Source organism: Lathamus discolor, chromosome 5 (assembly GCF_037157495.1).
Source record: "Lathamus discolor isolate bLatDis1 chromosome 5, bLatDis1.hap1, whole genome shotgun sequence".
Taxonomy (NCBI): Eukaryota; Metazoa; Chordata; class Aves; order Psittaciformes; family Psittacidae; genus Lathamus; species Lathamus discolor.
The window spans coordinates 47,039,208-47,053,707 of record NC_088888.1 but is presented as its reverse complement, the minus strand read 5'-3'; the positions used below and the strand labels follow the sequence as shown (position 1 = coordinate 47,053,707).

Here is a 14,500-nt window from a genome sequence, read left to right as displayed (position 1 = left end):
AGGTACCTGCTGCCCTCTTGGTCCTGCAGAGGAATCCTCAGGCTTGCCATCAAAAACATCTAGAATCAGAAGATAAGAACCCGAAGCACATGAGTAGAAAGTTTCAAAGGGAAATGTGAATTTAGAAACGTGTGTTGTAGGGAAATTAGGTGGGTTTGGCCCAGCCGAGCTGTAACCAAAATTCAAGCAGCTGCCTAACTCTTTGAGGAAGAGACTGGATGGCATAGAGAAATTAACGCGAAGATTGAGAAGAGTAACTGAGAACTGGAAAGGGCAGTAAGCAAGGGAAGATAAGAAACAAGTCTTTAATTTAGCAGCTGCAGGTGGTTTCAAGTAGGCATGATCCACAGTACTGAAGAGGTAGATTTGTCCTTGCTTTCACTGTGTTCCACACAAAGGGGATTGCCCATCCTGTTGCAGAAGAGTGAGGCTGATGATAAAATCTGAGACCCTTCTGAACCTTAAAACCTCTTTGCCATGAGGTGTGGCTCTTCCACAGATTCAGCATCCGGTATCTGCCTACCTAACCTTCCCCTGAGCGTTACCCTAGCTCTCCTGAGCTGTTGGGTTATGTGTGCTGGTAAGCAGCTGCTTCCCTGCAGCCTGGGGCTGTCACTGTTTCAGTGGTGGTGATGGAATGGGCAGTGCTGCTGTTTGCCCCTGGTCTGGAATACTTACATAAATTCAGAGAACTAATGACGTAAATATAAGCCTCTTGAGCAGGATCAGCCTTTCTTTCCCTTTTAACGAAGAAGGAAAGAAAAACAAGTGTGTTGGGGAGCGGGGGGAGCCCAACAGGACTGCTCCTGTTCACAGCCCCAGTCTGTTCTTCTTTGCAAGTCATTATTTGTGCTGGCCTCCAGCATGTCCCTGAGCAGAACTGGAAATGGCTTCTATTTCTTATTTGTGTGGAACTGCAGCTGTACTTGGACAGCTCTTCAAAGTTTTGCTGATCTTCAGGAGTTCAACTGAACCTGAAATACGTGCTGCTTCAGCTCCTGTGGCTGAAGAGCAGTGATTTTCAAGCCTGAGTAAGGAAGCATTGCTAACAAAGAGTGACTTCAACCTATAAATGACTTTTTTTTCTTTGCATCCCAGCTGAGACATGATCCAATATGCAGGAAAGTCTTCCACAAGAAGCGCAAGCCCTTCAGCTCTATGAAGCAGAGACTGCAGGGAACAGAAATCACGACCATTAGGAAGCAGCACCCACAACAGGTATAACTGAAATTGAAGCTTGTGTGTTATCTTCATATGAAGTCTTTCATCAGTAACGCTATTGTTTCCTCTGAGGACAAAGCCTGGATGTTGTGGATGAGTCTCACATACGTGCTTGACTTGGTGCCAAATTCTTTCCTCCCCCTCCCTGTGCTGCTAGTGTTTGAGGATATTTCCCCATGCCGAAGCCAAACCAGGAGGTGTCGTGACTACTCTGGGCACGTTAAGTGCCTCTGCTCTTCCAGGAAATGCTCGTGCATGTATTTTAAAGACTATGTGAGTCTCCGTCAGCTTGCTCTTAAATCTGAAATAGAGTGTGATCCAATATGGTTGGTGCATTAATGCCCCAGGCTGTACCTGAGAGCTGCCAGTAGCCCAGATCTGCAGATGGAGCTATGGAGATTCATTGCTATTGAACTCAAGGGTTTAAAAATGTATTTAAAATCAACATATTTACAAAGCTGGAGGGCAAAAGGCTTAAGCTCTTACCGGAACAAGGTTCTTTTCATGCACTGCTGGGGAGCAGGGAAATACACATGGACATGCATACATGTAATTTTACCCAGAGATGCCAAATTGCTGCTGATTTGGTATCCATGCAGGCTGACATAAAATGTTCTTTAAAACCAGTTATGGAAAGAAACAGAAGTGCGCAGAGGTTTAAGGCAAGAAGAAGAATGTCAAGCAGAGGAGAAGGGAAGGTGTGGGTGACAGTGTCAGTTCTGGTCCCTCTTAAGCACCTTTTGGTCTGCTGCAACCTCAGTGTTTTGTTTGAGTGCATTGTTCTTTTATCCATGTTCAGGTGCTGTCAGTTGACAGCAAAGGGTTAATTCAGCTTTTAAAATGCAAATTTCTTTTTCTGTGATATTTTTCCTTTCCCTCAGAAAGGAAAAACCCTCCCCCTAAGGTATTTATTTCTTTGTCCCTTGCAATGGAGAAATACAGTTTGTGCCTTCCTTTATTCCCGTTACAGAAGCAGCCGGAGAAGAAATCTAATTGGAGGCAGCACCATGTGGATTTTATTAATGCTATTCGATCAGCCAAGCAGGTCACAAAAGCTCTGAAGGAGGGCCGCCCTCTTCCACCTCCTCCCCCACCAAGCATCAACCCGGGTTTGTGGTCTACTTTATCTTGTTGCCATTCCTGTACTGATCGTTGGTAAAGCGGTGACCACTCATTATCCACTGCTGGGCTTCAGCTGGCACCCCCTGGCACAACACAATGTGAACATTAGTTTCATTTCTCAGCTTAAATTGAGTAGGAATGCAATGCAGAGGCGATGGGGAGGAGGAGAAAGCTAACTGCACCTTTTGAGTTTAAAGGCAGCAAGTTTGGGGTGTGATATTAGACAGTGCTTTGGGAGGAGATTCAGGATGCCTGTGTTCTGGCACAGACTGTACCGTGGTGAAACGCATCCCCTCACCATCCAGAACAACTGTAGTGCCCACAGGCTGCCGCACTCCCTCATGGTGGTTTTTCCGCTGTCCCCTTCCCCACCCAGCTGTGCAGACAGGGGAAGTCATTTAGAGACAGACAGGTCTGGTTTACTACTAACATCAGGTGTGGTCTCTGCACAGAGCTCACCATGGTAGAAGGCATGGATCCGAAAAGAGGCACATATAGCCAATATTTCTCATGAGATGTGATTTATGAAATGTGGGAGCAGTCTTGGAAAGGGTCCTAGTGGAGTCCTGCCTGCATTAGGAAGGTAGAGGGCTCTCTGGGCTTACTTCCAGAGCAGGAATTACTGACTGATAGCAAAACCAGCTGCTGTGATTCCAGCCTTTCTCCTCTTGTAGATGACAGCAATGCAGTATAAGCAGCTGGACACCTCTTCCTTCCTTGATTGGGGTCAAGCTCCTCTCTGAACTTCCACTGCTGAACTCTTTAATGACTCCTGTCATTTCTTGTCTAACTCCTCCCTTTCCTTCTCCCTCTTGGAGGAAACCGAGTTGTGCAAGAGCAGTGGTGGCTGTGGAGAAAGGAACTGGAGAACTGCTTTTTAGTAAAGATGTGTTGCTGAGGGGCCTAGTGAGGATGCGTATCCTGTGCTACACTACAGGACTAGAGAGAAAACCCGTGGATAATGGGGAGGAAAGAGATATTCCCCTTCCTTCTACTCCTCCTCCTGATAGAGCCCAAAGCTCCCTGTTCTCCCCTAAAGTGCCAGGTCCCCCTGACAGCCCCCCAAAGCATCTGCTCTGTCTCATCTTCTCCTCCCCTGCATTCAGAACCATTTTGCCCATGCTGCTGGTCTGGAGGTGGCTTTCGGTGGCTGCTTGAGCCACCTTTTCTCGGCTGTTACTGAGAGAAGCAATTGGTAAAGATACTGTAATATTAGGATATGGACATTCAGGCTGTTTTGTACTGGTCAGTATTGGTCAGGCAGGAGAGGTCTGAGAATGGAGAGGGGGATGAAAGGGCTGAATGTGACTGTGTTGACCCTGAACATTGACTGTTCATTGAAACAGGTGGGACTTCACCAGCAATAAATGTCATTGAATAGCTTTTAGTAGAATCAAAACTATGACGCTCAAAACTGACTTTATGAAGCCCTGCTGTGTGTTCTTCACAGTGCTGCTTCACACCCAGAAACCTGGCTCTTGGATGTGGCTGGGCTGCTGGGGCACAACTTCTTCAGCAGTGTTTTGCCAAAGAGAAATCTTGATGACCAATCTCCAAATGTCTTAAAATCGTTGGGTTTGACTACTCCAGGAACTTCTGAATAATGCAGACTTGTTAATTGTGAGATTGGGGGTGGGAATAGGACAAAGATAATAAAATCTGCTTGTATCAATCCCCAGGGATTTCTTTGTGAAAGCAAATACTGTTTGCTGGGTCAGTACCGTAAGCGTGTATTTTAGGATCCCAAGTGCTTTTCAAGAGGCGTTTTTTGTAGTTCTCCTAAGTTTGTACTTTGGGAGCTGATGGGAACTCACCACGGTCACCTGCTGGTGGCACCGGGTTCTGAACTGCATCTTGAGTGCTCCGGTAAAGCAAGGCAATCCTTCTCCTGTAGTGCATAAACTGACACAAGTTGTTCCTTTCTTATGGCCAGATTATATTCAGTGTCCACACTGCTCACGAAGATTTAATGAAGCTGCAGCAGAGAGGCACATAAAGTTCTGTGAAGAGCAAGCCATCCGCCGTGCCTTTGCCACAAAGACCACCAGACCAGTGGTAAGCAAACACAGTCACACTTGCCTTGTCCTGGCGGCAGATTTGCTAAACTGTAGCTTAGGGTGAGTAAAGACCTATATTATAAAAGTTCAGGTGCCAGGGAAGTTGGTAAACTCTTAAGACAATCGGTTGCCCAGGGAGGTTGTGAGGGCTCCATCCCTGGCAGTGTTCAAGGCCAGGTTGGACGAAGCCTTGGGTGGGATGGTTTAGTGTGAGGTGTCCCTGCCCATGGCAGGGGGTTGAACTTGATGATCTTGAGGTCCTTTCCAACCCTAACTAGTCCATGATTCTATGATTCTATGGTGAATGTCAGCTAAAGGTTTCCCCAGACTGAAGTCTCTTGTCTCCAGTTATATAAAAAATTATAGAATATGGTAATACAAGAAAGTTGGTCACCAGTTTCTTCAGACTGTTCCGTGAATGGATTCCAGGGTAACAGCTGTAGGGAAGCAGGAACCTGTCAGCTTTTGCAATACATAGAGAAAGCTCCTCCTGTTCATTAGGGCTCCCTGCTGTTGGCAGGTTTGCAGATGTATAGCTCATTTATTCCCTTGTGGCTAGACATGAGGCCAAAGGGCTAAGCCCCTTTGGGGGTCAGCAAAGTGGAGCTCATCAGCAGTCTCTTGAAGTGAGCACCTATTTAATACAAAAAAAAAAAAACCAAATTACTGTAAACAGTTCCTTTAGGAGGGTACTGATTCTCTTTAATAGGTTTGAAACTCTTACTACTCTTTTGCCTATGTTGGGCAGGAAACAATCTTCCAAGTGGGAGGGGGTGCACCTTTTTCCCCATTTCTTCCTGGCACTGCTTCAGCAGTGGTTTGGAGTTTTCACCAGGCTCTTGCTGGAGTTCAGTGTGGATTGTGGATCTCCTTTCACCAGGGCCGGCAACCGGTGGCTCAGAGGAAACCCCCAGCAGCTGCTGCATTACCGCTTCAGAAGGGAGCACAAGAAGGTGCCAGTACAGACGAACCTAGGCCAGATAGGAGCTCATTTAGCCATGTCTATGTTTTTCTCATAAGAAACTCTGATGTATTTGAGGTAGGGGTTGGCATTTTTAGAGCATATCCTGGGCTTTTGAATCCAGTTTTCTGATAGAAAAAAACATTGATTATTTATTTATTTATTTATTTTGGTTGGGTTGGGCTTGTTTGGTTGGTTTTTGGTTTGGGGTTTCTTTTTTCTCAAGCCCAGGATATGAAATCGTAGCCTCATTTCTGTACAACACTTGTCAGAAATGAGAGAGGTCAAAAATTTCCAAGTGGATGTCGTCGGTGTTAAATGGCTTGCTCAGTCATTATCCTCATCTATTCTGCTGAGTCCAAAAACAGAGGTTTGCATGCAGGTACTCGGGAGGCACTTCTTAGCCTTTTCAGTTATAGGTCCTCAAACAGAATTATCTATATAGAACTAAAATATGTAGTCTGGGTGTGAGGTTTCTTCTGTCCCATAAAGGACTTCATAACCCTTAATCTTAGATTTTAAGATTCATTCCATCTTCTGTATCTTAAGTCCATTTAGATGAAGCATCAAACTTTTGTTTGTTCTATATGCATTTCCCCTTGTTGATTCACCCTTAAAATTAACATTGCTACATCCCTAAAACAGCTCCCTCTAAGCAGGATACTATATAATGTGTTTGATAGCACCCATTGCTACCGTGGTAATCATGACCTGTACTCAGTCTATGTTTAGAAGATGTTTCACACAGTTATTTTAATGTTTATTTGCAGTATAACCTACAAATGATAACACATACTGCTCTTTGTATCAGTGTCTTTGATCCCTACGTTTCTGGGTTTTATGTTGAATTTATGTGGGTTATGATGTGTTATTCTAACAATGATCTGCAGAGACCTCTTCAGGAATACTGCAGAAACCCAGAAAATCTTTGGGTGCATCGACTGGACAACAGTCTTCAGGAGCATTTGGGTAAGAAATTATTTCTTTTTATTATTTCAACTTTATAACATAAAACGATCTTGTGTGCTTCTGTGTATGTACAGTATCTTGTTGATACTGTACTTGATATGCTTGCTGATATACTTGTGTTTGCAGTATGAACTTCTTTGTATTAACTGAAGCAATCAACTGCGCTGAAAACTTGCAGAGCTCCTCATAGTCCCCAGTATAGGCTGCTGAGAATATTCTTTGTGGTTACACAGTCTCTAGCTTGGAGCAGCTCCATCCCAAGCAGGCAGTGACTGTTCTGTAATGTGCATCTGGAGAGGATTTGCTGTTTGATAATGCAAGCCTCGGTAGCCCATCTCATGCTCTCACGATGTGCTTCCAAGTGAGGAAGATGCCAGCATCCATTTCAATATGTCAGGATGATGGTGTGGAGGTTCTTTTTTCTCTGTAACACTTACTTTCCCAGACCATGGTATTTGGTGCTTCTGCTCTTCAGACCGTGCAGTTAAAGTGTTTTTCCCATTCTTGGGCCATGCAGAGCCATGTCTGAGCAGTAAAAAAAGCTTCCAGCCCTTGCATAAGGGGGTTGTGGTGCTTTTGTGCAAAGGAGGTGACTCAGATGATCAGCATCTTGCACCCCTGTGAGATGCATATGGCTGCAGAATATGAGATCCTTGCAGGGAATGTAGCCAAGACATTCCCTGTAGCTGGCAACACATCTTGAGCCTGAGAGGTGAGCTTATAAAAGTGCTTAGAGGGTGGGATGAACACTAACATGCACGAACAGTCTGCTGCAGAGACTTTGCAGGGTCCTTTTAGGTGGCGTTTTTCTGCCTTGATTGCAGGTGGTCAGTAGCTGTTGGGAGGATTGCAATGGGCATGGGAGCGTTCAGTCCACAGTCCACCATTGACACTACTGACCTCCCTGACTTTGCCAGCTACAGCAAAAGCTATTGACAGTACCCAGTGGTCTCATCTGGTGTTCCCCACTCGCCTGATTACCTGTGACTGTGTTAACAGTGTAGTAACTTTTATGGTTATCATGCAAGGTCTTGCAGACCAATAGGGATTTATTGATACCACCACTGTTCTCAAGGTTTAGCCACTGAACTCTGAAACTGGGGGCTTGACAGGCATGGGGAGGAGACACCTCTTTCCCTATGGATGATGGCAAGTCCAGGAATTGCTGGAATTGTAGTTGCAGCCAGTTTAGAGGCTTAGGACAGCCAGTGCTTCCAGCAGGTCCCCAGCACAGACACCCCACACTAGCATCCAAAATACAGGACAGAGTTCTTTATGTCTGTGGGAACTGTAGAAGTAACTGGCCTGTGCGGGCTTGTAGGTGCTGAACTGTTGGCAACTGCATCTTCTGTAAAACTTGAGTATTGCCAGGTGCTTTACAGAGCACTCCGGGTTAGTGAGAGATCAGTTGCAGTGCTATCCAAGAGTGCTTTTTAGCTGAGAAAGCAGATGTGAGAAACTGGCTTCAAGTGGTGTGAATGAATGTTCTCATTCTCAGTGTGCCTGGAAGTAGTTTCCCCGATGAGCTGCTCCATCCATAAACCTTCCCAGGGATTACGGTTTAATCTTCTTAGATAATGTGGAGTAAAATATAACAGCAGTTTCTATACAAGTAGTAAGTATATGGCTTGTTGCTGCTTTCAGACTGCAAATGCGCAACAGAAGATAGAGTGGCTGGTCAGCAAGGCTGTGTTAAGGTTTTCCTCTGATGCATTATAGAAGACCTTAAGCAACGCAATCTTCCGGCACCTCTTCCACCTAAAGTGCTACAGCTACCACACCAAATAAAATCAGCAAACTGAAGTTCACTGTCTTCTTTCCCTCTTTCCCCCAGGCACAAAGCTTCTCATGCTGTCCTTTTTAAAGTTGTGAGGTTATCTGTATCAGTTGCTAAAGTGTAATTAACTGTTTGCCTACAAAGGGAGGGATATTGCTGGTGGTGCCTCCAATGGTTTTAAGAAAACATAGGGAGATCCGGTATCATGTGATTATTTTTTTCCTCCAAATGCTTTACTTTGATATATTGAACAAAACAAATGAACATTTTTTAATTTCATGAATGTATTTAATAGAATCTTCCAGTAAACAATCAATGATAGTGATTGGTAAGTGATAAATGGCCATGTATGCTGTGCATCAGCTTCAAAGCACGTCAAGTTCAGACTAAAACCAAATCTTGGTTTTGCATTAAAAACTTTAATTACTTTCAGAAATTGACTGATAAGGCAGAAATGTTGTGGAGGCAGATCCCTTCTTATTTTTTGGCCACCCGATCCCGTAAGAGTCTTGGATCACCTTGATAAACTCTCAGTGTTACAACAGGTTGGGTTTCTTTTAGCCCAGCAATTTCCAATAAGGCTTTCAATTAAAATGCATAAGGAATTTTCTTGCCTATTAAATGTCTGTAATGTAAATGAAGATGAGAAGTAGCTGGACACATCAATAATAAATATCCGACTTTACAGAGTTTCATTAAACTCTACTCAGACTCTAGCTAATAGTGATCAGATAAATACAGAAAGGATGACACTAAAGCAAGTTTAACTCCTAGAGCTAGACTTCTTAGAAACAGGAGGCACAAAATTAGCCCAAATACATTAAAGCAGTGCTTAGCCTTTTATTCAATACAAGAAGAAGAGGAAAAAAACCACCAAACTCTCCTGTGCAATGTTACCATAATCACTGTCTTTTACAACCAATTAAATGAGTCCTGAAAAGTTAGAGCAAGTTTTACTGTAGTTCTTGTTGTTCTCCCATTATTTTCTGTGTGTATTAGTGTCGGACTTCACAGCTCATTTTCCAGTATCCGGCAGGAAATACAGAGGCAGGAATGGTGTGTTGAAGGACAGTACTTTAAAATTCTGTTAGCAGGAAATGAATTGATCATTAATACAAAGAACGTGCCCTCCTATGTCAGACTGGCTGTGAAAAACTCTGGAACTAACAGCAAGTCACTGGTTAAGAAAAGGGAGAATCCCAACAGCAACAGCTGGTAAATAAAACTGAAGGGAAAAGAAATGAGCATAGCTTCTGATAGGGGATGGGAACTGAACACTAGCAATACTTCTGTTTATATAGAGGCTGCAGAGTCTTTTGTTCTATGTAGTATAATTTTAGCTCCTTATTTCAGCAGGTTTACATGGCTCCTATTTTTTTTTTTTTATATACAAAATGATTAGGTTTTTTTGTATGTGACCAAATGTTTAGTAAGTTTTGCTCTTTCATGGTATCATTTAATTATAGTAATTCTGTTGTTAACCACCACATTGTTGCTCCACTTCTACAGATTTTTCAAGCAGAGCTCAGATACAAGAGTACTTTTATCTGTCAGGGTGTGAGTCAGATCTTTCTGTTCTGTCTCTTAGCTGCTAATCTATGGTCCATTCTACGTTCCCCATGCTCCTCTCTCCCCTTGCATCCTCCTCTCCCACTCGGAAGAGGGATGTGCCAGAGAGGAGGGAGGACTGGCCACTGATTGCGCTGCCTTCTTCCTCCACCATGCTTCTGGCTGCCTCTCCCCTCACCGGTGCTGTTGCAGCCTGTGTGAGCCAAAGGCAGTGCCACCAGACAGATGTCCTGCAGCTCTTGCTACCCTCTCCACTGTTGCTGCCTGAAGCCATGCCTGCCTGCCTGCCTGCCACCACCGCATCCTCTTGGACACCTCAGGTGAGTCCAGGGAGACTTGCTGCTGTCTCCGCACCAATCCTTTAGCACTGGCAGGCCTATGATCTTACTGCCACCAAAAGCAAACTATCGCTGTTTCACCAGTGAGATACTCAGATGCACAACGGGAAAGGTCTACTGAGCCCAAAGTATTTGCTCAGGACAAAAAAAGCATTCTTGAGCCTTGGCTACTGCTGGCCTCCCAAAAATGCTCACAGAAGTCCCCCTGACAAAAGCTATGAGAAAGTCCAGCCCTACTTTGAAGTATGAGATGCCTTGGGGGATCTCCCGAGTTGTGAGAATTTTGAAACAAAACCTTTTTTCTGCAAACATAACCTTTTGAAATAACTTCCTTTGTGATGAGACATCATCAGCTTCATCTGCATTTATGATGCCAAGAATTGGAAAAAGAGATTTGACTGGCCTGAAGGGATAAAGCTGTACTGTTACACATTTAAGGTTTGGATCTGTGTAGCTGTACACACCATCAAGTGCTTCTTAAGCATTTTAATATCAAAGTGGTTATTCTTACTTGAATGAGACTTGTTAACCTGTAGATACATATGATAAGCATCTCTCACAACACATCATCAGGCAGCAGTACCTCCCTTAGCAGCTCAGAGCTCAGGCACCCGGCTGCAGTCAAGCAGTTGAAAGAATGTGGGCTCCAGTCTAGCTCAGTATTTGCATGACATTTTTAACATCACATTTCAATTCAGAGACAAGTATTTCTGTAATTAGTTACACCTCTTACAGAAGCACAAACCAAAATGACAAAATGTCTACTAACAGTATATGATCAAGCAGTGCTACAGAACTTGTGGGGTTTTTTGGTGTGTTTGCTACCTGGTTTTATTTACAAGCACATAAGCTTAGATGGAAGCCAAGTGAATTCAATTTGCACGAACAAGGAAAACAATGAATTAAAGGAATAGACACACAACTTTCCAACTCCTGATGAAAATACAAGCCGTTGTAGAATGTGCATTTAACTTTGTTTGCAACCTTTTCCCCCCGTTCTGGAACTTGTACTTTATATCACTGCTAACTGTGTATGACTATGCAGCACTTGCTCTTCCTCCTGCTGTTGTCACTACACGAATGATTTTTAAAATTCCTTTTGGCTTGCCTTATGCCAAAAGTTTTCGTAACAAAAAGTACCGCTCAGCAGTGTCTCCGAAGAACACACTCTCGCATGAACTGCAGTAATACAACATTTCCTTAATCCCAGTACTGATAACATTGTAACAATATTGAGATCATTGTCGTTCACGTACAGTGTCACTGTAGTTTATTAACGGCAATCATTTTAAAAGCATTTTTGATTTGAAGCTGTCTGGAAATATTCCTGTGATTAATGGGGGAGAAGAGAACACGCTTTGCGCTGCATTTGTAATGATCATTAGGTACTATTAACTCTTTCTTGATTTAATGGAGGAGTAGCTCTTGGGGTATGAGAATTTACTCTGATTCAGAAAGCCTGTCTGTTTTAGTTGCAACAGAATCCATTTAACAGCATTATCCACTAAAACCAGGATTAATTTTATATTATTTATAATAATGAGTTAGGCAAGAAAGCAACTGAGAAGAACGTGGTTGGGTTGTGGGGTTGTGTTGTTGTTTGTTGTTGTTTGTTTTTAATGTCATCTACTGGCAGATACGGCTTTTGCAGCTTTTGCTAGTTCATACATCAGGTGATAGGACCGTCACACCAACACACCATCAACTAGAAATCTACACGGACAATTCACCCCAGGAAACAAAGTTGGAAGAAACAAAGGCTGGAAGCCCAACTCCAGCTGTCCCAGCGCTACTGAGCAAACTCCCTGTGATTAAACTTGCCTCAACTATTATTACGCTTACTAATTTCAGGCGACACTTGCGAGGCAGGTTCATAACCTGGTTTCAAACGGGACACAGTGTCAGCTCACCACCACAACCTTTCTGTGTGGGCCTGCCCCTGGCCCCACAGAGATCCTGCTTGGGCACAGGATCCTCTAGGCCAGGGCTGGCTTTCCATGAAGAAATCCACATTTCAGATGGCTATGATTAATAGTCACTTCCTGGGCTAAACAAAGGCCATTTTTATCAATAAAAGGTGAATACAGGCCCATTAGGTAGGAAGCATTATTTATTACTGAGTGTTAAATCAAACTGTTGACCCAATGGGATAACAGATGCTTCAATTTAAGCAAACGCTTAAGTGATTTACAAGAGAGAGAAAAAGAGGTGTCTGATATCTTGACAGATTCTGCTCATAGTGAAAATTAATGCTTTGCTCTAACTTTTGAGAAAGTTCTCTTCCCATTCTGACAACTGCACATAAAACATTAGTTGTTACTCAGTCATGCAGAAGTGGTAGTTATTTCCAACCCCAGGAAAAAACACAGATGATGCACACAGCTGAAGTGCACTTCAGAAAACAAAATCTAGTCAAGCATAATCACAAAAGTGATCTCCTTCACTTAAAAATAGTGGAACAAGGAGGTAATATTTACTCTTGGGATGATTCCGATTTGAATTAAAGATTCATCAATTTCAGTAATTAAATGCTTAACAGAAATCTATGAGATGTTGATAAATCAGTTGTTCCATTTGCCATGTGTATAAATATGCTGTGATTTATGGCTCATTATTTTTCTGTGATTTCCCCCTTCTTCCCATTCACGCTAACCCTACTTATCCTACCGCAGCAGCCATAGGTTTATTGTGCCTGTTACAATGCTTTGCTATCATTGAAGATATTTATTCAGCTGTTTGTGTGAAAGGTAAGAAACAAAAATAAAGAGGGTGTTGAGGGAAATAGGTTAGTTCTACTACTGTCATAATATGCTAAAAAACTAATAGTAGTATGAAAAATAGAGCTTCTTGTTTATTAAGATCCTGAATTTGACTACCAGCCATGTTCATAATATGCTTTGAAAACATTTTGGGGAAGCTTTTGTTCAAAACAAAACCAGAACCACCCCATCTTAACAGCTTTAAGTAAGAAGCAGAGTCTTAAAATAAAGAAGGAAAAAAAAAACCCCTCAAACCATGGTGATAATTATTTGAAGGCATGATGAAAATGAGGCAATGTTACAGAATTTGTAGTGGATGGAAAGGGGCGAGGAAGATGATGCAGCTGGTTTATGGCCATCCCACCAGCTGCTAGCTGAAGACCTTGCTGTTGGCCAAGGCCATTCAGCCTGTGTAATGGTTCCTCTGGACCAAATGCCATTGTGATGTCCCCAGTGGTGTTCTGGTTGTCACCTGGTGGGAGCTGCCAGAAACTCATCACATGAGTGAGATCCATGAAAGGCAGGCTCGTAGTTTCAGCTGCTGCCTCTGTCTCCTTGTGCACTGGGTACTTGCTAGTATCCCCTACAGGCCCTGAGGAAGCTTCTTCCAGACTGATTTTGTGGAGAGACTGAGGTTCTGTTAATGGCAGGTCCTCAGGAAGATGCACATTATAACCTTTAACATCCACTTTTATCGGTAGATTTTTGACGGATCCTGCTCCAAATGAGGTAGAACTAAGGTCGTATTTATTAGTCTGATGCAGGTTCAGGTTGGTAGGAACAGCTGTTGAGCATGGTGTGGTATGGACAGCTGGAAGGCTGTCTGCACAGCCCATCCTTTGCAAGTGAGGAGAAGGGTCAAGAGGAAGGGCAGTTGGTAAGCTTGGCTGGGAATGAAGAATGTATTCCTCTGACTGTGAACTATTCAAAATCCCATTTTGCACAGAGACGCTGTCAGGAAAAGGGGATAGTATGCTGGCATCTTGTTTCAGTCTTAGCGGAAAAAGCTGGTCAAGGAGACCCACTGAGTCACCATTCTGCAACCTGCTCTTCAGCAGTTCTTGTGGATGGGTCTTCCTAGTATGGCGAGTCAAGTGGTCTTTCCGCCCAAACCTCTGGGCACAAAACTGGCACAGAAAGTCTTTGCAGCCTGTGTGAACTACCATATGACGCCGCACATCTTTACGGGTATAGAAGTGACGCTCACAGTGGTCACACTTATGTTTCTTTTCTTTTGTATTGCCAGTTGGTCTCCCTGCATGGCTTTTAAGGTGTTCCAACAAAACTTCAGTACCACCGAACTCCTGGGCACAAACCCTACAGGTAAGGTCCCCACTGGTGGCTGCATGAAGAGCCAAGTGTCTCTTATAGCCTAGCTTGGTGTTGTACTTCTTACCACACTCTTCACACTTGAAGGCCATCTTGTTAGGGTCATGAGTCTGAAGATGATTCTTTAGATGGTCTTTTCTGTGAAAGGTCTTTTCACAGTAGCCACACTGGTGAGACTTCTGTGGAGAATGAATGGCTGAGTGCCTAAGACAAAAAAAATAGACAACAAAAGTTATCTGCATTTACATTTACTCTAGTACCTTTACTCTGGGCAGCTGTAAGGCTTGAAAAAATTGTCACTCCTGAAGAAAAGCATTTTCACAAGTTCTCAGATTATTAGTAATAGCCTTTTCTTGGGGCGGGGGGGGGAGAAGGAAGGCATTGAAGCACAGAGTAGG

At 43.5% G+C, this 14,500-nt stretch overlaps 1 protein-coding gene across 2 annotated transcripts in view; it reads right to left on the bottom strand.

The window, feature by feature from the left end:
- Positions 1-8,923: 8,923 nt before the first annotated feature.
- The window catches only part of PLAGL1 (PLAG1 like zinc finger 1), a 49,099-nt gene continuing 43,522 nt past the window's right edge, over positions 8,924-14,500 (bottom strand). For both annotated transcript variants that reach the window (XM_065680682.1, XM_065680681.1), the window contains exon 8: positions 8,924-14,306. In XM_065680682.1, the coding sequence (XP_065536754.1) occupies positions 13,040-14,306 (1,267 nt within the window). In that variant the 3' untranslated portion in view covers positions 8,924-13,039. The remainder of the gene's footprint in view (positions 14,307-14,500) is intronic.